We start from the raw sequence: 25,327 nt of genomic DNA, 5'->3' as shown, positions 1-25,327 counted from the left end.
ACCACAACAAAGTCATCATTAAAATCAGCTGTTAAATTCGAACCTGTGCACATCTTTAAATACTCAAAGGTAAAATGTAACTAAGTATATTTATTTTAAGTACTGTACTTAAAAAAACACCTTTTACGTACACGAGTATTCAAATGTTATGCTACTTTTTATTCCAATGTATTCCTCTTCTTTTAATGGATAGCTTTAGCCACTTTGCATATTTAAATTATACCTACAACATAAAATACATTAACTAATAAACATGATATATTCTAATGGGTCAAGCTACCCAGCAGTGTATAGAGTAATTTAAAGTGGACCTATTATGCTATATTGGAAAAATATATTGTAGGGCCATACCTATACAAAACATGTCTGTGAAGTTTTTTGCTTAAAATACCAAACAGATCACCCATTGTAGCCATGCCTCATACTGGTCAAACCCCTCTTTTGCAGCCCTTCTAGAGAAATGCGGATTTTGGGTCCTTAGCTTTAAAAAAAAAAAAAAGAGTAGGCGGAGCTAATGCCTGATCAGAATTCTACCGGAGATAAAGTTAAATTCTGCTGTGATAAAACGCCATCCTGTTCTAAACCACATCAAGGATTATTTCCTGCTTTTTAAACACATGTGCTCTCCAGTACAGGTTAGCTCTGAGTGTTAGCGAGGCTTGCTAATGTAAACAAAGACGAGATTACGTCCAAAACACATCAGGCATCGTTTCTGATAGCAACTTTCTGTGGGTCCGCCGCCGATTTGACGTCCTATCGGCAGCAAATCTGTGTCCGCTCGTTGTACCCCCGCTTTTAAAAGATTTGGGTACGGAGGAAAAGAGAAAGGGTTTTATTTTCTGACGCTGCGTGAGTTCCCCGACACACCGGGGACTCATATTTATGCATAAAAGACATCAAAAAGTGCATTTGGCATGATAGGTCCCCTTTAAATTAACCCCATTTTTACCTGCTGCAAAATTCAAGTGAGTGAATCATAAAAATTCAGTAATATTGTTCTGAAATGCATACTTGTGTACTATACTCAGGTAAAGTGATGAATGCAGACATTTACTTTATTTCAACATTGTGATATTAGTTAAAGAACTTCTTCAGCTACTGACAGTCATCATTTTGTCAGGATTATCTAAACGCAACTTACTTTTCTCGAGCTTTCTATCACAGCCTTCTTTAGTGGAGGGAAGTAGCGAATATATGTTTTCCTAATGTCAGGAAAATGCATTTTTTAAGTATTGTTTGGTTAGTAGTGGTTAAAAGGAATACCATGTAACCCCATGTCCTTGATTTAAACCTAGCTGGAGACTTTTGTTTCATTCTAAAGCTGTTTTATAATTACACTTTAATTCTCTCGATCCATTTGTCAAAATAAGAACTGCAATCAACTTGTTTTCCAGACCGACTTCAATGACCTCCAAACTTAAAGACATTTTTAAGATTTTTATTTCACATTTCAATGCCCTTGTAAGATGAATGTGGAGTCATGGTGATATTCAGACCTGCTGTGGAAGTTCAACAGTCACCGTCATGTCATAGCAGGAGTATGTGTGGATATAATACTGACAGGAAGAACTGTACTTATTGCAGGAAGATAGAGATGTTTGGTAATGTAGAATGATTATTTATATATACCTCTGGAGTCGCTTGTAATTAAAGAACATTATAGATTTGGGAAGATCTCACATTTTGCCTTGTTGTAGCAATAAGGGCGAAACAATACACTCCATTGCAAACATAATAGACCAAAAATATATGGACAATCAAAATTCAACAAAAGTGCAATAAATAAATAAATAAAATAATAAATAAAATCACATGCAAATGTACGACCGGCAAAAACAAACAAACTTCTATAAACCGAGACAGTTTAGGCTACAGTGGGATTGTGTGTTTGAAGTTAGTTTAGTACCCGAGCCCTAACCCTTTATCAAAGTCCCGCCCTCTTAGGTTATCACAGGATTTAGTATACAAGAATAAAAGCTATTGCTAGATCCCTAAACACCCAATGAACATAGCCTAAAGCACACACATGCACTCCCTTTAACATTTTGTATCCCACAATATTTCAAGATCCCTTTTCTGTTTTATCTTCACCGCACACTGACATGATTCCTACCAAGGAAACGATCCAGGGAGTAACATTCATCCATTGATCAGGGGTCAAATCCAACCAAAGTAAACAGTCTAACCCCAGATTGTGCATCCCCTCGACATGAAGGGTAGGAATGGTCCAAGGAGAAGAATGTGGATCCAGGCACAGACAGGGCCGGGTAGGAGGAAGAGGAGGAAGAGGAAGAAGAGGAGGATGCTACACACCCACAGCACTCCCGTTGACTTGTGTCGGGGGCCGCGGGGGGAGCGGGCTGCGCGGGGGTCCCACAGCCGGAACATGAGGGGCACGAGGAGCCTCCACTGAGTTCCCCCTCACACTGATGTGCTCCCATCCTCCCTGGAAGACACACAATGACACAGAGGGAAATAAATGACTTGCCATTAACTTATGTGAGCACTAGAGGGCGCTAAGGAGGCCGCAATATACTGGAACATTTTAAAACCCTGTTCAATAAAAAAAAGAAAATTAATAAAATATTAGTTGGAAACTTTACTTGGTAACTTTTGATCACCTCATTATGAAATATGCAAATAAAGACAATAAAAAAGAAAAAGTAATTTTGCCATTATTTTAGTTGTAAAGTAGTGAAAATGCTGTCATAATCCAAGTACTTTAATTAAGGTAACTTCACACTACTGCAGCAGCAGTTATGCAATTGCTAAATTAGTGTATTTTTGGGGGGATTCCCCCGGACAAAAATAAAACGTAATTATCTTGCTTTGTGACAACTTGCACTGTACTGTGCTGTTGTTCCTCTTTATTGCTTAAAAACTATCTATATTATTACTAAATGTATGAATAACTGGATTACACCTTTACACCGTCTCCTGTTTACTAAATGTTTTCCCATTTATTAGGTTACTTTCCCAGGCTTGTTATTATTATTATTAATAAAATATGATATGACATGATGGTGGACTCACCCCTATACCAAAGTCCCAGGCCTGGCCCTTGGGCTGCATGGGGCCGACCCCCAGCCTGTGGCAGACCGCTCCGGGGGGTTCAGAAGTGAAACCTGGAACTCCATCTGCAATGATCCACACCTGGAGAGAACCACAGCACTGAGCCAACACTAGCCAATCACGGTTTATTATCAGATATAGTTTACCCCGGGATCTCACTGTCATATCTGCCACATGCTGATAAAACTCGCTTCTGTTGGCAAACCAAGCATCCCCATCAATACTGTCCTAAAGGTTCCTGACGGATGATTTAGTGGCTTTGGTAAATCCAGTATACATACAAAGTACACATAGTAAAATCCACTGTATTTGACAGGAGGCTGTAAACACTGACCTGGTCCAGCGGCCCCACGGTAACCTTGCCGACGTTGTTGGAGATGAGCTCCCAGGCAGAGCCCTGGGGGTAGCTGGGGGTGAGGCCCTGTCTGATCCACAGGTTACCTATACATACATAAAGATTGGTTGACTGAAATGTAAGGCTCTTTGGTTTTAAGTAGGTATGAAAATGGTGTTTTCCACTACTCACTGTTTTCATCCACAGCAAAGACGGAGGTCCTCCCAACAGACAGCTGTCTGAGGGTCTGCCTGGGGGGGGACGGGATGTGGTACCAGCACTCTCCTGCAGAGGGGGGAGAGCACTTGATGTTTAATGTATGTTGCATGTACTAAAAACTAGAACATTCACAGGCTTTGAATACTGCATATAGGAGAAGATGTTTTTGATGCATAAACGATTTCCCTCGGAGCATTTAGACTTTTTGTCAGCTGACCTGCAGGGTTTTGAGGGGACACGGAGCCTCTGTAGAACACAGCTCCGTCCTTAGCGATGGCCCACACCTGGTTGGCCCCGCCGATGGAGATGGACTTGAAGGGCTGATCTGTGCCGACATGAAGCCAGGAGCTGCCCTGTGAGACCAAACACACCGCAGTTAGAGGGGAGACTTGTGTTTAGCGATGTTTGCAGAGAAGAGATTAATCAAAATCAAAATCTGGTCCATTGCCAAGTTAGTTTTCACATACAAGGAATCTACACTGGTGTATTGGTGCATAACATAAACATACGGGTCGAACACAAGAAGAAAATCAGGAAACATAAACATAGAATGGAAGAAAATCATTGCAAAAAAGTAATCTCAAATATGTTCAACATGTCAGAATTGAAATAAAAAAAACCTTATAGGGGAGTTCTGTGCTGAACAATGTGCAAATGGTGCAAATGTAAAGAAATTGACACACAAGGAATCCTGTTTTCATCATGATTTACTCACTTTAAACCTCTCTGGGTTAAGAATTGATGTAACTGTCAGTCAGAAATATTTTTCTCGTTTCTCACCTCAGGGTTTTGGGGGCTGACTCCCAGGCGACACAGCACATCCCCCTTATCGCTGAGGGCCCACAGAGGGACCTGCTCCATGCTGCTCTGCGCCAGGCACGGCATCAGAGAGATGTCACTCAGACGGATGGGCGGGACCTGCTGCCATGGACCTCTCAACGTGATCTTACACTTCCTGTATACAGAATATTATGGTTTTAAATGTCAAGAAACTCTGAGTTACAAACATCCGAAATATGTGATATGAGAGAGTTTGATTACCTCGTCCATCTTCTGCGCCTCACAAAGTCTTTCATGGTTTTGTGGCCATGAAACGTCCTGTAAGAGGGAGATCAGTCAGAAAAATGGCAACTTTATTCTCTTTTTTTAATTTATATCCTGAGAAATAATAGTAACGTACACAGGGAAGTCTGCAGCGTACTGCCAGCCCTCTTTGTCTGTCCCTCCAGGAACGTTGTAATCCACAGTCCACTCTGACACCTGAGACACAGTTTTGTTGGAGATCAGCTGGAGATGAAACAAGAAATTGAATTTGTGCACAGGAGGGATTTTCTATATCACCTACCCAGGACCACTGAGGGGTGGGAGGGTTTGTGTTTCCTTTGGTGCACTCATTCAGTCCGCTCTCATCACTCCACATCGCACGGTCTGTAGGAAGTCCTCTGGAGCCAAGAAGCAAGAAGTTAATGTTTAAGGAGCAGTCAAAGAGAGCAAAGACTTGACTCAAACGGCAGAAGATGAAATGTTCCTACTTGTCTGTATATCCAGCCATAGGGTTCCATCTTTGATTCTCATACACATGGACACTCCTGAAATCAGTCTGCTGGAGCATCTGAACCTCATCTCCTGCTGTCAACACAAACATAGACATTCATGTAATGCTAGCAGATAAATAGTTACACTAGTGTGGGTAAATAGATCTCTACAGCTACAGCAGATGCTTAAGCAATTGCACACAAAACTACAAGCTGTTCATTAAATAAAAATGGTAGTAAAGCAAATAAATCATTAGAAATGTGACAAAAATATGGGTTAATTATTATTTTCATTAGAGATTATTGCACCAATTATGCATTACAGAACAAGCACTAGCATATCAATCAAATCTATCAGTACAATGTTCCAATTTTACTCGATACCAAAGTAAACAATGATTAAAATGGTCACAGATACATTTTGATCAACATATTGGTTAATCATTCAAGCAGCAGCAATAAATACTTAACTGAGAAAAAGCCTTGATTAAAAAATGTTAAAACAAATGTTTTAAGGGACCCATCACTGGTTTGTACATAAATATATTAAAAGGAGATGATAACTGAATAATTGCACAATTTGTGGGAATCATATGGGACAGTTTACCAGGGGCGGTCGGTTGCCCATAGCGACCACTGTAGACCCAGGCGGTGCCGTCCCACCCGACGCCCCACACCAGCCCCAGACTGTTAGACTCTACACAGCGCAGGTGACCCGGGACCTGGCGCCAGAACCTGCAGCAGCACACAGCGGAGCAGCCAGCGTTAGCACCCAGCGTTAGCCACATTGTTGTTAGCACACAGAGACACAGTGCTGCCACTCACAGCATGACAGAGATTTGACACATTAGCAGAACATTTAATATCCATGTTCATAATGCAGAGCAGTATGTTAGCATGTTAGCGACATTAACGGACATGCAGCAGAATTAAGACACGGTTCATACAGCTTTAAAAAAAGGAATATCCAAGCACTTTTTTAAAGCTATATCAAAGCTCAGAGATCAGGAATATACAGACTCTTGAAGCCTTATCATCAAATATGAAATGCAACTGCGAAAAATTAAGTGTACAGAATCCCTTTATACCCATAGCAACCAATGTATATTTCCACATTGTTTATTTTACCAGCTGTTCATTATTTTATTTTTGATGCCAGGAGACATCAACAAATATGACGACAGGATTATTTCAATTCATATTTAAAAAATGTGTGATTTTAAATGTTGTACTTGAGATAAATCAACAGATTTAGTTGTATATCAAGCAGTTTTTTCAATCTCTACTCAACTTTAGGCATATTCCTAACCGTGGAAATATTTTGGTTCAAATCAAGCATTTGTCCAAACTTTCAAGACCTTATATAAACTCTGTCAAGATCACGTAGACACAGAATAAGTGATGGAAACCAAGAGAAGAGAATGAAAACTACAAAAGCAGGCAGACAGAGTTTAGTATTTGGTCTGAGTCTCACATGAGGTCACAGGCCAGTGTGTGTGCGGCAGCCTCCAGGGAGAAGGACGGCTCGTGGACCATGATGTCTCCCTTTGAGGTGGTGGACCACAGCGCCTGTCTGGAGGGGGGGCCGGCGATCCCTCGACCCTCACAGCAACAGTCAGACAACAGGCTCAACTGAACACAGAGGACAGAGCCACAAACAGGGAAATGAGATCAGCAATGGGCTACACATCTTTATCCATCTAAGACTGTTTTGTTGGGAGTTGCCAAATGTTAAAGATACTGGCAGCAGGGAAGCCTTCTCTCGTAATTGAAAAATATTTCACTTTGCCTGGGTGATCATAGCGGCAAACATTTTTTATTTTGAGAAACTCAACAGCAATTTGTCAATCACGCTTCCTAAAAATAAAATTGTTCCGACATGAAAGAGACATTGCTGTTGAGTTTTTAAAAAGGTCTTATTTTGGTGCTTTGAGAGCAAAGCAGACATCTCCACTACCAATATTTACGTCCCTTGGTATCTTACACCAAAACAATCTAGATTGATAAATAGCATTACAGGTAAGAGAGAAAGTTTGTAATATATGTGATTGTTACCCAGTCATTCATGTCCTTCTCAGTTTGTGCTGCCAGCACCAGAGGCCCCCTCTGTTTGGTCCTTTGGGTGGTGTACACAGCAAAGGCATGGTGGCAGTCCCTGAGCACTGGAACCAGCGCCGTCACTTCATTTATACACACATGCAGGTACTGTAACAGAGATACAAGAACATTTGTATATAAAGAAGCTGTGAAGGGAGCATTTAAGGGACTATTACTTGAAGGTTTACTTGTTGAATATGTGAAGAATTTGTTATGGTGTGAATGCATGTGTTTGTGAATAAATCAGGTTACCACTTCATTAAGCAGAATTACTGCAAGTGTGTGACAAACAGGTGTATCTATACTGTTTTGCAGTTGTCAAATGCAGTCCTCCATTATTTCACTTCATCAAGACTGTTCTTAATTCTTTGTAGCAGACTCATTCATAAAAAACACAATGGACATAATTCACCCTTGTCTGTGGTTAAACACCAGCAATCACACTTAAACAGTAACAGTTGGACAGTGTCAGTCAAAGATAGAGGTTGTTTGTCTCCATTTCCTCACAACTTCTACACCTTGAACAATTCAAGTTGACACAGGATATTTAAATATATATATAATTGGTCATTTTGGGGAGGAAATGTTTCTTTAACAGCAGAACCAACCTTCTTCTCGTCATACTGTGTGTAGTAGACAAAGAAGATGCTGTCCTTCCTGCCGTCAGACTTGGTGGACTGCTCCAGAGCAACACTCACATCCACCCAGCGCTGAGGCTTCCAGTCCCTCATCCAGCGCAGCGCACCTTTACGCACCCACACCGACTGGCAAAGGAAACAGGAGGATGTAAGGCATAAAGAAGACACAAGACAAGGTGTGACAAACCAAGACAACGAGGGGTTTGAGAGAAGTTTAAGACACGAGCAGTCTTACGTGGCTTCTCTCCAGCGGCTTCCGGCTGATCTCCTCTCGGTGTTCCTGCTGCTGCTGCTCGCTCCAGGCCGCTGACTGAACTGGAGTCAGTGACAGAGAGCTGGTGAGCGGACCTGACAGAACGACGATTCACACATTTAAACAGACAGACAGACAACCATAGAGATGACACATACTGTACACTACAGCATATCTCTATACATGCACGAATGTTTAAAACACAACACAAAGACACACATACATACAAACACAGATATACAGACATTAACTGATATTAAATGTGATCAAATTTGGAACATAAGTAAAGTTCCCATGAGGTGTTTACATTATTTTGAGTACTCTGACTACATGAAAGTTTATAAACCATGATAATTTATTTTTTGCAATCTTAAAAAAGGTATTTTGGAAAAAAGGGGAATTGGTAAAAAATATATAGTGCAAATGTTGTTTACTGAGCCCCAAGGATCTATTTAAATGTTTGTTTTGGTTAGTTTTTTTATTTTATTTATCTGAATTTACTTAAAAACTTATTTTTTACCTTGAAAGGTTGTACTTATGGTCTTAAAATGTAAATAATGTTGTTTTTCACAGTTAATTCTGTAACAATATATCATCAAACAAAAGTAGTTGTGGTTGTCCTTATACCTGTGGGACTGAGCCAGCTGATCTGAGAGCTGGCGTCCACATCGCAGCCCCCCCCAGAGATCCAGGTCCACACGGGCGCATCCGCTTCTCCAACCCCCTGAGGGGTCTCCAGGGTCCCCAGGGCATAGGTGGCAGCAGCACTGCCATCCCCCAACGAGGGTCCTGCCGCCTGCGCACATCGAGCTGCTCCGGCCCCCTCCAGATCCACATTCATCCAGGGGACGTCGGGCCCCACGGTCCCCGGGGTCAGGGCTATCGGGGCTGGGGACGGCTCCTCCACCTCCTCCTGCGGTGCCTCTGTGATGGACTGCTGTGGGGTGGAGGTTTTGTCTCTGTCTGACACCAGGCTGTTAATGAAGCTGTCACTTGCAGGGATGAATGTTTTGGGGGCATCCTGTAGGGAGGCTGAGGGGGTGTCATCTGATTTCAGGGGGGGCGTAGGTGTGTCAGCTCTTCCTAAAGGGACAACAGAGGAGGCTGCTGCTTCCAGGACGGCAGCGTCTTTGCTGCTGTTTGGTGGTTCGGCTGGACCCAACTCTGAGTCTGAGTCAGTGCAGCTCAGAACCGAGGCCTGAGAGGCATCAGTCAGCTGACCCCCAAACTCACACTCCTTCCTATTTAACACATATGGACAGAGAAGGACAAAATAGGGGATGTAATCAGGTCAGTTTCACTTCTAGATTGAAGAAGATTTTTCTTCAATACAGACCTGGGTGGGATAAACTCTTTGTTGTTTCCCCATTGGCCCGAAACAGGAATCCAGCCGCTCCCACTTGGCTCAGTTAGCGTCACACCCATCCTGAAATACAGCCCGCGGTCCTCACCTACAGCCCACACCTGACAGACAGAAAGAAGAGAAAACAATGTAGAACAGCAAAGATGAAAGGCAACAGGCGTATACTGTGTACCCACATACCTCAAAAGGGAAAAATGTGGCAAATACAACAGAATTATGTTTTATTCACTCCATCAGTGGCACTATCAGGACACAGGCAGCTGTTACTTTATAAGGCCATATACTGTAACACTGGCGCCTGCCTCCTCACACCAGCCATATCCATACTCGCAGCCCTGAAATATGAAATATGGGATAGGATGGTGACGGCTTGGCCTGCTTCTAATTAGGGAGTTTCCATATGTCACGCCAGTAAGAATATAGTCTTGGGATATATAAGGCTGGGCCTGAGGTGCTACTGCTGGGACATTGGCTTGGAGCGTCTGACAGTACTCGTGTTACAGGGTAACCACGGGCTAGGACTACAGGGCAGAGGTAGGAGTGCTTGGGGAAGGAGAGGAGGGGTGAGAAACAGAAGGGGAGGAGGGGTGAGATGAGGGTTTGCAGTGCTAGCTATGTCCTCAGCAGTGAGACACAGAACGAAAGCTCTCCTGCACCGACCCCAGCCCTGATCTGTCCTGAAACCAGATCCAAAGTTGAGGTGAAAGTGAATCGTATGGTCTAAAGGAATAACTGAAACGCTAAAGCTTCATGATTTTCGTAATAGAAGAACAAGAAGAACAAGACCAAGAACAAGAAGAACAAGACCAAGAACAAGAAGAACAAGAACAAAAACAAAGAACAAGAACAAGCTTATAAGAGCAAAATGTATAAGAGGGGAATGCTATTTTGACCGTCTCTTGGAGTTTCAGTTTGTTTTATGACTGTAAATTCAGATTGTAATTTAATAAATACTTATTATATGAAGTATTTTACCTGGTCATTGAGTCCCACATCTACCACCATCATCTCCCCTCCGATGCTGATCCAGCCGGAGCCACAGGGGTTGTGAGAGTTCACGCCGCGCCTGAACCACACCTTGCACACGTAAACACATAGATATGTGTTACTTAACACCACATAAACAACAGATATTAAGAGTGTTACATATAGGAGGAGTACGGATTCACCTTATAGTCTTTAGTGACCACCCAGACCACGCTCACTCCAACAGACACATGCAGCGCTTCGATTTCCTTCGTTGGGGATTCAACCTCCACCCATGATGTGCCTGAGAGGAAAAAGATTGATGTTCACTGACACAGCACAAAGGCAAACCTTATCTTAGCAAGCTGTTTTATTTAAGTCTTTGTCCTCTAAAGCAAAAGTTCTATTCAATAGCATCTTTTTTCAAATTACTTTAAAACTTAAACCACCATATTTGACTTGAGAAATGTAAAATAAGTAAATGAGTGATATTCTTTGTAGGGAAGTTTACTGTAGGTCTGGCCTATGTTCTTTAGTTCCCACATGGAAACATAATGGAACAACTTAAGAGACTTAAACAAGTTTACAATAATTTCACACCTTTTCTTCCACTTCCTAGATTTGTTTATGTACAGTAAAAATTTAAAAATATAAATCATATACTGAAGAAATTGGATGTGGTGTTGAAATTGACAATTTATATGATAATCCAAAGAAATGTGGGCAAAGATGACAGAAGAATGGGGTGGCTAAGTTTACTACAGTCAATACGGACCAGTCGGGCAGTCCAGGCTGAGGCCATTACGGACCAGCAGGTTCCCGTCCCACAGAACGACCCACAGCAGGTCCCCGGGGCCCGCCGATAACTGAGCCACCTCCTTGGGCACTTCTATCTCCTCCCAGCTGGAGCCCTCCGGCACCCGAGGGTGGATGCCCTCCCTGAACCACACCTGCAGGGGAAAGTAAAGTTAAATAGCTCAATAACTTTATGTTTGAAGAGGTACATTATATTAAGTCATGCTGCCCTCTTGTGGCCAAAAAAGATAAGTGAAATGCACTAACATCACCCTGCTGCTGTATTGTGTGACTGAGATACATGTGTGCATTATTTGATCTCATATAAGTCTGTATGAATGAAGTTTTCAATGGTAGTACAAAGATACAAAATATACACTACTGTGAAAAACAGCAGAGTGTAAATAATGCCAATCCCCTTACTGTATTTAAAACAATGGAGAGGCACCTCATGCCAAACTACTATAAAACATCCAAACTATTCCTTTTATATGAAAAAGAAAATGTGGAGTCACATGACTGACCTCTCCTTGTTGGGAAACACCCCAGAGGTAGGGATACTTTCCAGACTGGTCGCTTAACTCCCAGCCACCACAGCTGATGTCACAGAGCGGCAGGGGGGGCTTCCTGGGGTTGTCTAGGGGGATCTGCAGAAACATGGTGGCTTTGTTTGAAATATTCAGTCGTACATGCAGTGCACTCAACCTTTTTAACACAGATAGTTCACAAAATCTAACTACGCATGTGAAACTGTCACGAGAATCCTAGCTAAAATAATTGTACTTTGTAATATTACTGAGATAACCATCAAAATATGCTTAAAACTCTTGAAATGGTACCAAAACATACTGGAATCCCTACATACATTTAGTTAAGAAACTATTTGTATGGCATGTCACAGATAGGTCAAATGTATTTTCTAGAGAACATCCTTAGTGAAAGAAAATTCTTATTAAGTACATTTCTTAAATCAACATTACAGTCACTCGTGACAATTTTCACGATTATTGTAAATTCGCCATGATTAACTAATTGTGTTTTTTTATCACATCATTCCTGAGTCTTACAGATATAAACTAAGAGCGTCCAAACCTTGGCCCAGGAGCCCTGTGCTGTGTATCTCCTGTAGCGGATCCACCGCCTCCGACGAACACAAGAGTTCCATTTCTTGTCCGGAGAGAAGTTAGCCGGGAAATCGACTGCATACTCCCAACCCTGAAGAGACACACACACAAAAGGATAAGACGTTTTATATTTCATTCATTCAATAAAATTATAAAGATGATTTTGTTAAGCTTTTATGCTTTCTAAATTAAATTATTTAAATAAACCTTTTTTCGCCATACAAAATGTTGGAACATCAAATTACACTAGGCCCATACATAAACAAATAGAGATGCAAGTATAATCAAAATTCATACATTCGTATATAGTTAAGTAATATTGTGGTTACAAGAAATAAGCTCATATAAAGCAGGTGAAATTAAGGTAAAGGAAACACCACATCTATAAACAAACAAGATGTCAAATAAGAGTTGATGTCTTGTAAGGACTTTTGAACAGATAAAAGTGCAAAACATTTACAGAAAGAAGCAAAGAATAATGAAAGTCTGTTTGTGTGTTTACAGTATGTGCATTTTCTTACCCCGGTCTGGCTGGGCTCCCCCCCGCAGCTCTGGTCCACGTACCAGTCCCCCTCCCACTCCCAGCTGCGTGACGGCAGTTGGAAGCTGTGCAGAGGCTGAGGGTTCATCCCGGTCACGTCGCTCCACGGCCAGCGGTCTGTGGGCAGCAGCGTGTCAGTGAAGTTATCCACAGGGTTCCACCTCTGAAACACAAGGAGAGAAACAGCAATTCAGTAATAACACTATACAGCGTCTACAATGTAAGTGTGTCAACAAACAGCTTGACCTCACCTGGTTTTCATAGGTCTCCTCCCGGTAGCGGATGGAGGTCTCACTGGGCATCATGTTGAGGTAAACGTGGTGGTCGCAGCCGATGCCCCAGCAGCGGCCCTTCCCCGCGGTGACGCGCTTCAGCTCCAGCAGCATGTCGTCTGCTCGCTCCCAGCGCTGGCCAGCTGTGGAGAGGCTGTACACCCGGCCGTACACATCCACGGCCCACAGCATGGTGATGGGCATGATGGCCCCTGAGGGAGACAGCAGAACATCACACATCGTTCACAGCTGCATTTATCTATTTTATGACCACACTTCAGTCCTATGATATCCTGAAGAGACACAACCTTGAGTAAAGGATACATTTACATTTAGATTCATCCTTGAGTAGTTATACTCCCGCTACGGTAGTTTGCATCATTTTAAGAATTGCATACATAGACTTTTAGATCATTTTTCTTTTTTTCAGAATTTGTAAATAAACTGCATTAGGCTATATGGCGCTTTTATCCAAAGCCCTGTTACCTCAGGTTCACCCATTCACACTCACATATTGGTGCTGGCAAACTATCAAGAGCAATTTGTTGTTCAGTGTCTTGCCCAAGCACATTACTACATGTGGACATTTGGAGCTTGGGATCAATCCGACAACCCTGCTTCGATAAATTGCCCATCGAACAATTATAACTGGGTCCAGGAAGCACTTTTATTTTATTTTTACATCAGTCTGGAAATATCTTTATATTTTCTATTGAGCACTAAAACCTGACAGTGGGCTTTTAATCTGAAAATTAGACAGGAAGCCTCTTGTTATTCTTCCTACCTTGACGCTTGCTTTATCGACTGACACTAATCCGCTTCAGTATTGACAGTCACTATTCCTCGATTAACCATACAATCACACAGGCCTTTATTTGGTTTATTAAAATGCAATGTGCATTTACATAATAAAACCTAAATCAGCTTAATTATAAATTAAAGTACACGGAAATACATGGGCTGCAAAAAAAAAGGTACATTTAGCACATTACAAGACTTCAGATTCATAGAATAAACTTGATGTACCTTTTAGTCTGCAGTGGACCGTTAAACACGTAGACAAACACACACACAGCAGCACAACGTTACCTGTATATTGGTATCCGATCCGCGGTTGTCAAGGGAATATCAACACACGCGACATGACATCAGGTGCAACAGCCGATACCTGCCATCTCCGAGGCCCATGCTAGGACACATCCAAAACCCTTATGTTAAATAAACACAGAGAAATAAAGCATGCAATGCATCGTAATAACACATATAGTCGATATGGAGTCATATGCCGCAAAGTCGGGTATAATCTGTTTACAGAGTCTCCAGGTTAAAGACAGCAGGCAGCTAACACACACACACTTTCATACAAATATCAATTACTTACATATACAACTCCATCATGAGCAACAGCTTTGGAGAAGCAAAGTAAAGTGGTCCATGCACATTTCGGCTGGGGCATTTAATTCACATTCTGGACCAGAGGAATGCTCCGTGCAACTCCCGAGCCCACAACAGGAAATGGCGGAAGTGCTTCTCTGATTGGTTGAGACTCCGCAGGGGGGTGAATCTCCGTCTCCTATTGGTGGAACACGAGCAGCTCTTTTTTTTTCCGACGGTCGCTGCTGATTGATTTACATATTTCAATAATTTATTCAGCGCCAGATGAATTATTGAAGCCCAAGGTTGGGTTTACTTGTTAGCTACAGTTAGGAATATTTCATAGCAACCACCAGCACATTACTATAAAGAAAATGTTGCTGAGAAACTTTTATTTAATGACAGCTTTCTTAAATAACAATGATGTTTGCCATGTAAGCACATTTACTACAGTGTACATAAGTACAATTAGTATGTACTTTTACTTTATTTTACTTGAGTTAACCATGTTTTGCAACTTTATACTTCTACTCCACTACAGCTCAAAGGCAACTTTTGTACTTTTTACTCCACTACATTTGTCTGACAACTATTGTTACTCTGCGCAGATCACTTTTTTCAGGCCTTTCCTGTCCAGTCAAAATGTTTTTCCAAATGGGATAATGTAACTTTTCTGATGACCAGAAGGATGCAGTTTTCCTTTACATGCTGAGAAAATGTTCCTACTTCTTAAGATCAATAATGTATTCAAAAACAACCATGTATCAGCTGGAAAATGCATCATCACAAAGCTGAAACAGGAATGTTTTTTTAGTTCATGGAGATTTGACTTTTAAAAGAAAAATTGTTTTAACTGGACAGCGATGCAACTAAAATGATGATGGTTTCACAGAAACATTTGAGTAGAACTATCTAAAAAGGATTTAACAGATAGCACAACCTAAAACCTAAAATACAACATAGCACATTAATGCAGCAGTTATATTTATGCACCAACATCATTCAAAATGTGAAAACACTGATGTTTAGTAAAGTTAAAGCCATACACTGTTACCTAAAAGTAATGCACTGTATTTGATGAGTGATAATCATAAGGTAGAGTCTTTGGATGAAAAGAAAACTGGCTGACCGATTGGACAAGCGTGCCATTTCCTAATTTTACAATGGTGAAAAAAGTATTCAGATAATTTACTCATACAAGAAGCATTACAACAATATAAGTACAATAACAAGTAAAAGTGCTGCATTCAATTGTTATCAATACTTTTTATACTGGTGCGACAGTGAGTGATTTGAGGATTACGTTTTTTATAACAGCAAGATAAAAGTTAGTGGGAAGAGAACAAACTGACCTGGGGTCATGAGGTCAAACCCTTGTGGAAGTCCCCTTCAGTGTTTATGTTTCGTTTTAGTTTTTATAGCGGGTACCTGTGTTTTTACGACATGCATCTGTTAAAGTCCCTCTGCTGTAATTCTTTAATGCTGTTGAAAGCTGTTAAATATGTTACCTAGTGCTCAATTGTTAGAAGGAGCCATGCTTGCAAGAATTAAAGATCTTCAAGAGGATTATTATACGAACATTGTGTTTTTGCATTTATTGCCTCACTACAACTCTCTAAGCAGCAACTGATTTTAAGTTTCAACAACAAACTGATTGAAAGTCATATACATCCTGAATGACGCCCAAGAAGACACAACTGGTTGAACATTTGACAATGCATTTATACCAGTAATTTATAAGTGTATCTAAAAATATCTGAAATATATCTATAGCGGTCAAATACACGAAGAGTACTAACAGTACATCATTTCCCCTGTTTAAAATGTTTTGGAGTATAAGTATGAACAATCATAAAGTGTAAAGTATAGTAAGTAGCCTACCTAAAGAGTTTAACCTTACCACAGCTTAACATACTATAACATGATAGGCTATAAACACATTGTTAATAAAGTCACATTAAACCGAGCCCCTGTGGGAAACATGGAAGGAGAATTAGAGAGAAAAAAATGAATTAAATAACTGATGAGTATATATTTTTGTTTTGACATCCAATTATGATAGTTAAAATTAGATTAAAATATTGAAATATGTGGTCCCTTCATACATCTTGATAAGGATTTTTCGACTGCCGCTCATTTCAACAAATTATAATATTTTATATTTCCTGTTAGTCACTCACTTGTATCCTCCCCAAACCTGCAACCATTCTCTAAATAAATCTGAGCATGTAAATCTAATATTATGCAACATTAAGGGTTACCCACTTATAATGAGGACAGCAATTATGTAAGTCACAATGTGAACAAAGTTTAACCAGCACACACGACGAGGTATGCTCAACTCAATCTGTGGACCATTTACCTAATACATGTTGACTAGTATAGCATAGCGTGTAGACTGTGTACACTGGTAGGACCATATTAAAACCAGTGTGCACTCGGAGGTAGTGGAATGTGTGCTGGCTCTGCAGTGCACTGCATGCATGCAGCACCGAGCTTTTATTTGTATGCACTGTCGCTTTAAGAAGCCTTTGAGTGCGCAGAGGCGCTACAGCAGCTCATCACATGATTCTCTTCTCTTGTGACAATCCAGACAGAAAGGAAAAGCCTTCCTGAGTTCAGCTGAGTTACACGGGCACACGGCGTTGCGATGACAGATTCCTGTTGTTTTGGTACCAAAGGACCAACTTCGAAGAGGGAAATGGAGTTAAGTTAACCATTACCTGACCATTCCTGTCTATTTAGTGGACATTTGGTAAATACTTGGGGTTGTTGCGCCGCCGGGGACAAAGTTGGCGCATGGAGAGGGACGAAGTTTCATTTTTGCGCAGCGTCTTTTTCTTTGTTTTTGTTGCAACTGCGTTTCAACGAACGTCACACGGCTTTTCGGACAACTAACGACAAGTAACCTGAGTTCAGTTTTGACCTTTTCCACTGTGGTTGAAGTGAAGGCTACAAGACAACAAGACAACTTGGGGTCGCATCACGTTGTGTTGAGATGGTGGACAGCAAACCTCTTCTCCAGGACAGACCCCCCTGCTACAACACCGTCCCAGGGGCTTACGAGTATGCCCCTCCGCAGAGCAGCTATGGGGCTATCCCGCCGCCGGCCCCGCCGCCCTACCAGTACCCCGCCGGACAAGGCAAGTAGCCCCGTTTACGGAGCACACGTTTATGGTCCACATTTACCAGAAAGTAAAGCCCCCGGACGGTAAGAGAGGGCTCACTGCTGCCCACTTCCGTCTTCGTTTAAAGGAAAGCTTTGACCTTGTTTTGATTTTGCCTGTGCGTGTTTTTGTGTGAAGGTGTCAACATTTAAACCAAAGATATCAAGACTTTAAAAAAAAGACCCTGCTGTTTGAGTAATAAGTTTCGTTTATCAGGTGCTACACAGTTGCGCATGCGCAGTATCCCGATAGCGATGTCTGGCATTTGTGTCTGACCTGTTTTTGGGTGAATGAAAATATGCGGCTTTAAAAGTCAGTCGATAAACCACACATCACTTATAAATTAATGTTTGGATATTTTTAAGGCAGGGTTTTGAGATTTTTAGATTAAATATGTAAGCTATGCAGTTTTGGCACAGTGCAGCACTAAAAGTTGTTCTATTGTGGCCCCAGCCCTTATACAGTTTGTGTCTGCTTTACATGACAAAGGCTGTCATATGACTGATAGTATAAGAGCTGCAATGACAAGGAAGTAACTCTTTCCTAAAATGAAGATTGCTTTTCTTGTTTCCTGTGTGATGAAACACATGTTCTTTGTATTTTGTATGTATTTAAATACCCTGGTTCTGCCACTGAAAAGGGATCATTATTAAAAAAAACAGTGTATTTGTACAGCGACAAGTGGTTGTGGTATCAGTGTTTATTGTGTTGCGGAGATATCACAACAGATGGACACAGGTGGAAAACAAATTAATATAACCTCAGTCAGGGTCATAATCACGTAAACTCTCCTACAAACACACTCATAACAAAGTCACATTAAACATGTTACGGTAATTGTTAATGTTGTGATTTACTCTGAATGTCCATATTAACATGTGTGCCTGCTGTCCACTACAGGATACCCATCAGCCCAAATGGGCCCTGCCATAGCCCAGCAGCCCTACCCCGGATCCTACACCATCATACAGCCGTCTGTGGTGGTGGTGGGAGGCTGCCCCGCCTGCAGGTGAGAACACACACTATGTATGGGTGGCAGATATAGACCTACAAAATATGACACTTTAGGGTATTTTCATGATAATTACAGTCTTGGTGATATAATATAATACTGAAAAGTTGTATTGTTCTATAGCTCAGCAGAGTTTGCTTTCAAATATAAAATAACAATGAAACAAAAATGAAAAAATGATCTCTTAGGATATTTTATTTGTAAACAACAACAGTAACTCAGAGTGAGATCTATATTCTCTATAAAACATAGGCCTAAATAGAACATACAAATAAAATCAACACTAATCTAAAAGGCACGTCTAAACAGTTTTGAAGTACAAACAAATATACAAAATAATCTTTGTATCTTCAAATGTCAATATATAGGTAATAATATGAAGTCATTACGGCAGCTAGAATAATGCCATTTTCACAATATTTTAAAGAAAAATCCTATTAAATACTCCACACGTATATTATCGTGAACGCTATATGTCACCACCCTAACACACATGCATATTATTAGCTTGTATAATACAGTATATGACTGACAGTGATGAGCACATGGTTAAACATGCGCTCTCTGTGACTAAGTGGGATCTGAGCGCAGTTCATTCAGAGTATAAAGTTCTAACTTCCTGTGCCTAATTATTGTTCTATCTGCATGTGTACCTTCATTGTCTCTGTGCGTATGGCGTCAAGCCTACAGTTTGACCTAATGTTAAGCAGAAGTAACTTTCAGTTTTGAAAGATAGATTCACTGTGCCTGAGTCAACATCCTGTCAGTCAGATGACAACGGCGTCAGTCAGATGACAACGGCCTCAAACATGTGACAGAGGGGGGGGGGGGGAGGGCGGTTTATAAAAACATCCATTGGTGGAGTCGTAAAATAATGGGATAGAAATGCTCTGTTACAAGTAAAAGTCCTGCATTCAAAATGTAAGTATTACCATCAAAACATATTTAAAGTACCAAAATAAATGTGTACTCACTTTGCAGAATGACTCATTCCCGAATATTTTTTTTAATATTATTTTATTAAAAGTATTGATCAGTTCATCACTTTAATGGTTCAGCTGGTAAAGGAATAACTTATACTTATAAAAATACTGCTAGGTAGCTGTTGAATTGAACCAGTGCATTAATAAAGTTGTGTCTACATCTTTTATAGTAATTGATAAATAATTTGTTGATTATGCTTTTTATTATTAAATGTTAATCTTCAACGTGAGTAATTAAAAAAAAAAATAATTGTGGAGTAAAAAGTAGAATGTGTGTCACTGGATTTTTGTAGTGGAGTAGTATATAGCAGAAGAAAAAAAACATCTATACACGACTTTACCAATGTTTAATAATGTGTTAAGTTGTGTAACTTCATTCCAACACAGTTACGGTAATAAACACAGCTCCCTGACACTTTGTTACTTATAAAATACACAACATGTATAACAGACAGAAGTGGCCGGTACAGTTTAAGTCTTCATTTTGCATCATGGCCATGATTCCTCGGTCAGTGACAGTTCCTGATACCAGTGAACAAACAAAGTGTGTAAACAACATGGCACAGCACACCAAACACTGTCAGCTGCTTGCCGTATTATTAGAAGCTAACATGATTTAAGGAAGGTCAATCAAAGGTCCTCACTTCTGCAGGATCTAATTTTGTTAGTGCAATCAAGGCGGATATATTAAGATTATTTATATTTTATATATATATATATAGCATTAGCAGTAAGAGCTTTTCATTTCCCACCTCTTTAAGGTCTAGCTTCATACACAGCATTTGTTCATTCTCTCTGGGGCCTCCAGCAGATTTACTGGTGGACGTAGTGCAGTCATGGGACTCTGTGTTCACCGTGACTCTGCATTAAAGCTTCAAAACAAGCTGCTTCATGTCCTGACAAACATGAGGCAGCTGTTTTCTTATGTCACAGGGCAAAATCCTTCCCTAGATGGTCCTTTATTTTCTCTTCTTTATTTCTTCGAAGCACCAAAAGCCAAAGTTCTTTAAACGTATTCAGCTGATACAGTTTTATGGTGAAAGATGTGAAATTGTCGAAGCAGAGTGGGGGTTTCTGGAAAAACATCCCCTACGTCCAACGTTGTAATCACTTTTGAAACAGACATGATTACATTTTCCTAACAGCAGTTCACTGAATAATTATCTCTCGATTGTAAAGGCTGCTTCCCTGCTCCATGCGTGTTGGAAGTAGGAGAATTTTTGCCAGAACCCTTCTCTCTGCTTTGACAATTTCTAATCTTTCCAATATGGCCAATATTAATACTTTTATAATAATAAAGGGAACATTATTTAAAGTTGCGTGTTTATTCAGTGTAACTAATAGATGAACAACTTAATAATCTAATAACTGTGAATGAGTAGCTACTGACAGCCTCCAGCCATGGACAGATTATGAGACCAGCTCCTGTAGAAAGACATCTAAAAGGTCCTCCATGCCCCTACAGAGGAGAAACAAACCTAGACTAAGAGAGACACAAAATGTCAAAAAACAACATTTCTAAAGCTTTTTTTTATTTGGTTGTTAGATTTTTTTTTTTGTATTGTGTGTCATTTTGTGGTTTTATGTCTCTTTAACCGTTGTTGTATATTCTCAGTGTTTTTTTTTTCCTTTACTGTCCTTTTCTACTTTTTCGTTTTTGGTTGTTTTATATCTCTTCGTGGATGTTTTTTTATATAGTTTCGGTTGTTTCTGTGTATTTGCGTTTGTTTCTATGTCATTTATTTTCTGTCTTTCTATTGAGATACTTTACCGGTCACTTCATATAGAAATTGAGATCCAGGTGCCTTCAGCTTCTCAGTTATCAAACCCAAGAATATTTATCTCCCATTTAAAATCCTGCATCTGTGCTTCTTTTTGATCTTCGCTCCTTACCAACACCTCCTGCTGTGTGTGTGTGCTTGTGTTGCAGAGTGGGGGTCCTGGAGGATGACTTCACCTGCCTGGGGATCCTGTGTGCCATCTTCTTCTTCCCCCTGGGTCTCCTCTTCTGCTTTGCACTGCGCCAGAGAAGGTGTCCCAACTGTGGCGCCACCTTTGGTTAGAGGGACCAAACCACGGCCCTTGCACCTGCTCCTGCTCCCACGCATACACACACACAAACACACACACACACACACACACACATAATCCAGCATTTCCTTGTCTTTACTTTGTTTTTCTTTCTTAATATTGCACATTTGCTGTTGCCATTATGTTATGTACAATGAAATGATCAAGATGATATTACCATGATGTTTTATTACAGGCACTTGTACAAATCTATGTTCATCTAGTTGAGGATGTGTTCTAGCAGATGTTAGTGTCCAGCTGTTGTCAGTGCCTTCACTACATGCCGAGTGATCATCAGAGATTCCATCAGTCGTGATTTCTCCTGTAGATTTGGCTCAGTTGTCCAAGGACCTGAGCAGATTCCTTTTATGTTTTTCAAGCCAGAATTAACTGAGAAACATGAGTTTTCTTTTTCCTTTTGTATTCGCTGGCACAATGCATACATATTTGTGTGCTTAGTTACATTGTACTCAACAAAGCATCCATGTAGATCACCGATGTATCAGCTTTTTCCAGAAATGTAAACCTTTTTTTGAGATGTTTGTTTTTGGCTTAGGGGAATAACATGGGTTTTTGAGAGAAGAAAGCATACATGTAAAGATCCTTGGACGTGAACTGTCCCGGCTGAAACAATGGACTTGTCTCAGACATTTTGTCTCTTTTTGTTGATGTCATTTCTTGGGGCCATATTTGCACGGAAGGTTTGTTTGATGATTATTCTGCTGGGTTGTGCTTTTCCAGGGCCAATGCAGACCTCAGGTACATACAATCTGAAACGCCCTCGACTTTACAACCTCAATCACTGTTTGACTTCGGACTTCTGCCTACTTTAAGAAGACTCTTTTGTCAAAGCGCAGACTTCTCCTTTAATATCCAGAGGTTCACTTCAAGGATGCATGCTGGGAGAAAAGCTGAAGACATCTCTCAATAATGTGTATAATCTCTGGATTTCGATCTTAGTACTCTGTGACAAGTCACCTTGCCCCCCCCCCCCCCCCGCCGCCCCCCAACCAGACAATCTATGGAGAATGTCTTCGTCCCTGTATCTGAAGTGTATCCGTGTCTATGTCTTCCATCACAGCGAGTTGTTATATAGCTGTCCATGGCAGTAGAAAAAGAGATAGAACTAGGTGGTGGGAGTGGTTTAAAAAATCGTCTTGCTTTAGAAAACACACTACACACGCTCTTATGATTGAGGTTCTTACTTTTTATATTTGAGTTACTGTAATTAAAAATGAATGCGACATACGTGTTTGTCTTGCTTGATTTTATTTTATTTTTTTAACCTTGAATGAACATAAAAGGGGCCCTATTGTGCTTTGTTGGGTTTTCCCTTTACTGTAGTGTGGAATATTGGTTTTTGTGCATGTAAATGGTCTGCAAAGGCTAAAATCCCAAAGATCCTTCTAGAGGGAGTTTCTGCCTGAGACCTCTCAATTATACCTTTAACCTTCCGTAAGTGACATCCTGCAAAACTCACGCTTCTATTGGCTATCGCTCCAACACATTGTACACGATTGGCTAAGGGGCGGGACATCTGTAAGCGGTTGACAAATCATAACAGAGCCAGCCAGCTAACCAATCAGCACATGGCTCTCAGACAGAGGGAGAAAAGAGGTGCTGCAGCACAGGCAATATGGAAAAAATAAAGCTTTTTGAACATTAAAGCATGGAGACATGTCACAGTAGAGACACTAAATATAAATATGAACCTGAAAATTAGCACAATATGGCCCGTTTGACAGACAGTCAAATATGCTTTTACCTTTCATATAAACAAGAGATGCACAATAACAATTATACACCTTGGTCATGATAAAAAACTAAACAGCAAGTTGAAGAAATACACCTTTATTTCATACAGCAAATTCTATTAAGGTTGCAATGTGGGTCAAACAAGTGTACACACTGTTCTTTAAATGATGTGTGTAATGATGAAAGCAGGAATGATTGTCCACAATGTTAGGATTACAACAGGTAAATTATATTTTTACAGTAGTTATGTTTGTGTCATTAAGGCAAAAGTCCTGTCTCCACATTTTTCTAGCTCCACAAAAAAATTAAGTTAGATGGCAAAGGACAATATGTATAGCATCTGTTCACAACAAATGTATATACAAAGATCACTAGTGTGCCTTTTTTTGGATGCATCTCTGTAAAGGTCTCTTCTAGGATGCAACATTTCCATGAGGACCTGACGGTGAAATGCAGAGGTCCTACAGTACATTCTTCTACTGTCCTATGGCAACAGAAAATATTTTTCTAACAGTCATTTGGACGATGAAAAAGCCACATCAACAGCATAAATATTAAAATAAATATTTTCTTTGAGCATTTTTATTTATCCATTTCTCAAGTGCAGGTACGAATGTGGTCTTTTAAACATCACCACCACAAAACAGAGGGACAAAAATAGACATAGAAAATATAGATATATATCTTAAATATATGAGCATTCGTTCTGTTAAATTAAAACAGTCCCAAATGACTTCCATGTGAGAGTTTTGCAGCAGTGAGGGGATCACAGATTCAAATGGCATTTTCTTTTTTTCTCAGTGCTGGCCAAGTTCTGTCTCAGTTCAGACTGAGGAGAAGCCTCTGGACAGTGGAGGCAGGGCGGAGCTGTATGGAGGACACAGGAAGTTGGACAGGATGTTGTGAGGATGGAGGGTGAGTGGAAATGAGGCCCGGTCAGATGGACGGTGCGGAGCGGTCGTTGGTGACGGTTGGACGTAGCCGGACTGTGGCGAATGGGTTCCCTCCCCTGTGGAAACGCAGCATGAGATGAGTGATGAGTGCGTGTCTGAGTGAGAGGGAGGCAGATTATGGCGTTCATGTTTTAATTTGTGACTCACGCGAGGTAAGCAGGCTGACCAGGTCTCGAGGTGCCATTAGCCTGCGATGCCTGTCAAAGAAACACAGTCTCATTATTACTTTTTCCACTGTATAAAACATGTATAACGCTGACACTTTAGCACGAGGAATACTATCCAGGAATACTAATCCACTTTCCCCCTTTTTTGAGTTCATTATAACCCAACACACACATTCTGGTTTGCTGAAGGACATACTGGATGAATGGATAAGTGTGGGAAAGGCAACATGCAGTGTCATATCACGAGGCAGTGTTTGGAATCTGGATCTTCTGGAAATTCAAGTCTGTTCCACAATCAACCACATTTAGTTTCCTCATGATGAGCCAAAGGTGATGCCACAGAGACGCGTTGTGTAGGGCAGGGTTTACCTCTGAAGAAGAGGATTGTTGTTCAAGATGGTAGAAACTTTTAAATTAGGTAATTATTGAGATCATCCTATATACAGACTTTTTGGGTCCTAGTACACCTCAGATACAGTGAAAGAAGAAAAGTAAATGGGTCCTGGGGAAAAGGAGGAGACAATCTACCACAGCCTAAATGAATACATATTAAGGAAACTTATACAAACATATGATCGAGTGTGGAGTTTTACTTTATATCTGCAGCTAGAAAAAAAAAAGTCTTCCTGTATCTTCA

The 25,327-nt window shown here is 40.7% G+C and overlaps 3 protein-coding genes across 5 annotated transcripts in view; 1 reads left to right on the top strand and 2 right to left on the bottom strand.

Annotated features, from left to right (window-relative positions):
* Positions 1 to 1,422: 1,422 nt before the first annotated feature.
* tecpr1b (tectonin beta-propeller repeat containing 1b) lies at positions 1,423 to 14,705 on the bottom strand. Of its 3 annotated transcripts, none has more exons than XM_034142365.1 (26): positions 14,591 to 14,705; positions 14,299 to 14,398; positions 13,189 to 13,421; positions 12,918 to 13,100; positions 12,365 to 12,487; positions 11,797 to 11,919; positions 11,253 to 11,427; positions 10,681 to 10,781; positions 10,487 to 10,588; positions 9,485 to 9,612; positions 8,776 to 9,389; positions 8,131 to 8,243; positions 7,866 to 8,021; positions 7,216 to 7,365; positions 6,635 to 6,792; positions 5,768 to 5,895; positions 5,158 to 5,254; positions 4,971 to 5,067; positions 4,806 to 4,885; positions 4,667 to 4,723; positions 4,406 to 4,580; positions 3,843 to 3,978; positions 3,599 to 3,691; positions 3,407 to 3,513; positions 3,034 to 3,153; positions 1,423 to 2,446 (listed from the first exon to the last, which is right to left on the bottom strand). In XM_034142365.1, exons 3-26 carry the CDS (start codon positions 13,411 to 13,413, stop codon positions 2,306 to 2,308), a joined length of 3,582 nt encoding a protein of 1,193 aa, XP_033998256.1. In that variant the 5' UTR covers positions 13,414 to 13,421; positions 14,299 to 14,398; positions 14,591 to 14,705; the 3' UTR covers positions 1,423 to 2,305. The 3 variants fall into 3 exon arrangements, with proteins under 3 accessions (XP_033998256.1, XP_033998257.1, XP_033998258.1); XM_034142366.1 differs by having other exon boundaries at positions 5,158 to 5,251; XM_034142367.1 differs by having other exon boundaries at positions 8,131 to 8,210.
* Positions 14,706 to 17,153: 2,448 nt separating this feature from the next.
* On the top strand, positions 17,154 to 23,063 carry bri3 (brain protein I3). The gene is made up of 3 exons (XM_034142535.1): positions 17,154 to 17,726; positions 18,651 to 18,759; positions 21,676 to 23,063. Exons 1-3 carry the CDS (start codon positions 17,582 to 17,584, stop codon positions 21,806 to 21,808), a joined length of 387 nt encoding a protein of 128 aa, XP_033998426.1. The 5' UTR covers positions 17,154 to 17,581; the 3' UTR covers positions 21,809 to 23,063.
* A 587-nt stretch (positions 23,064 to 23,650) lies between these two features.
* Positions 23,651 to 25,327, bottom strand: part of baiap2l1b (BAR/IMD domain containing adaptor protein 2 like 1b) — a 32,632-nt gene continuing 30,955 nt past the window's right edge. Inside the window, exons 13-14 of the mRNA XM_034142534.1 lie at positions 24,671 to 24,720; positions 23,651 to 24,579 (exon numbers count right to left, since the gene is read on the bottom strand). Coding sequence (XP_033998425.1) covers positions 24,507 to 24,579; positions 24,671 to 24,720 — 123 coding nt within the window. The 3' untranslated portion in view covers positions 23,651 to 24,506. The remainder of the gene's footprint in view (positions 24,580 to 24,670; positions 24,721 to 25,327) is intronic.

The sequence above is a fragment of the Trematomus bernacchii genome, unplaced genomic scaffold, assembly GCF_902827165.1.
Source record: "Trematomus bernacchii unplaced genomic scaffold, fTreBer1.1, whole genome shotgun sequence".
NCBI lineage: Eukaryota > Metazoa > Chordata > Actinopteri > Perciformes > Nototheniidae > Trematomus > Trematomus bernacchii.
The sequence above is the reverse complement of the archived record's forward strand: the minus strand, read 5'-3'. Positions and strand labels throughout refer to the sequence as shown.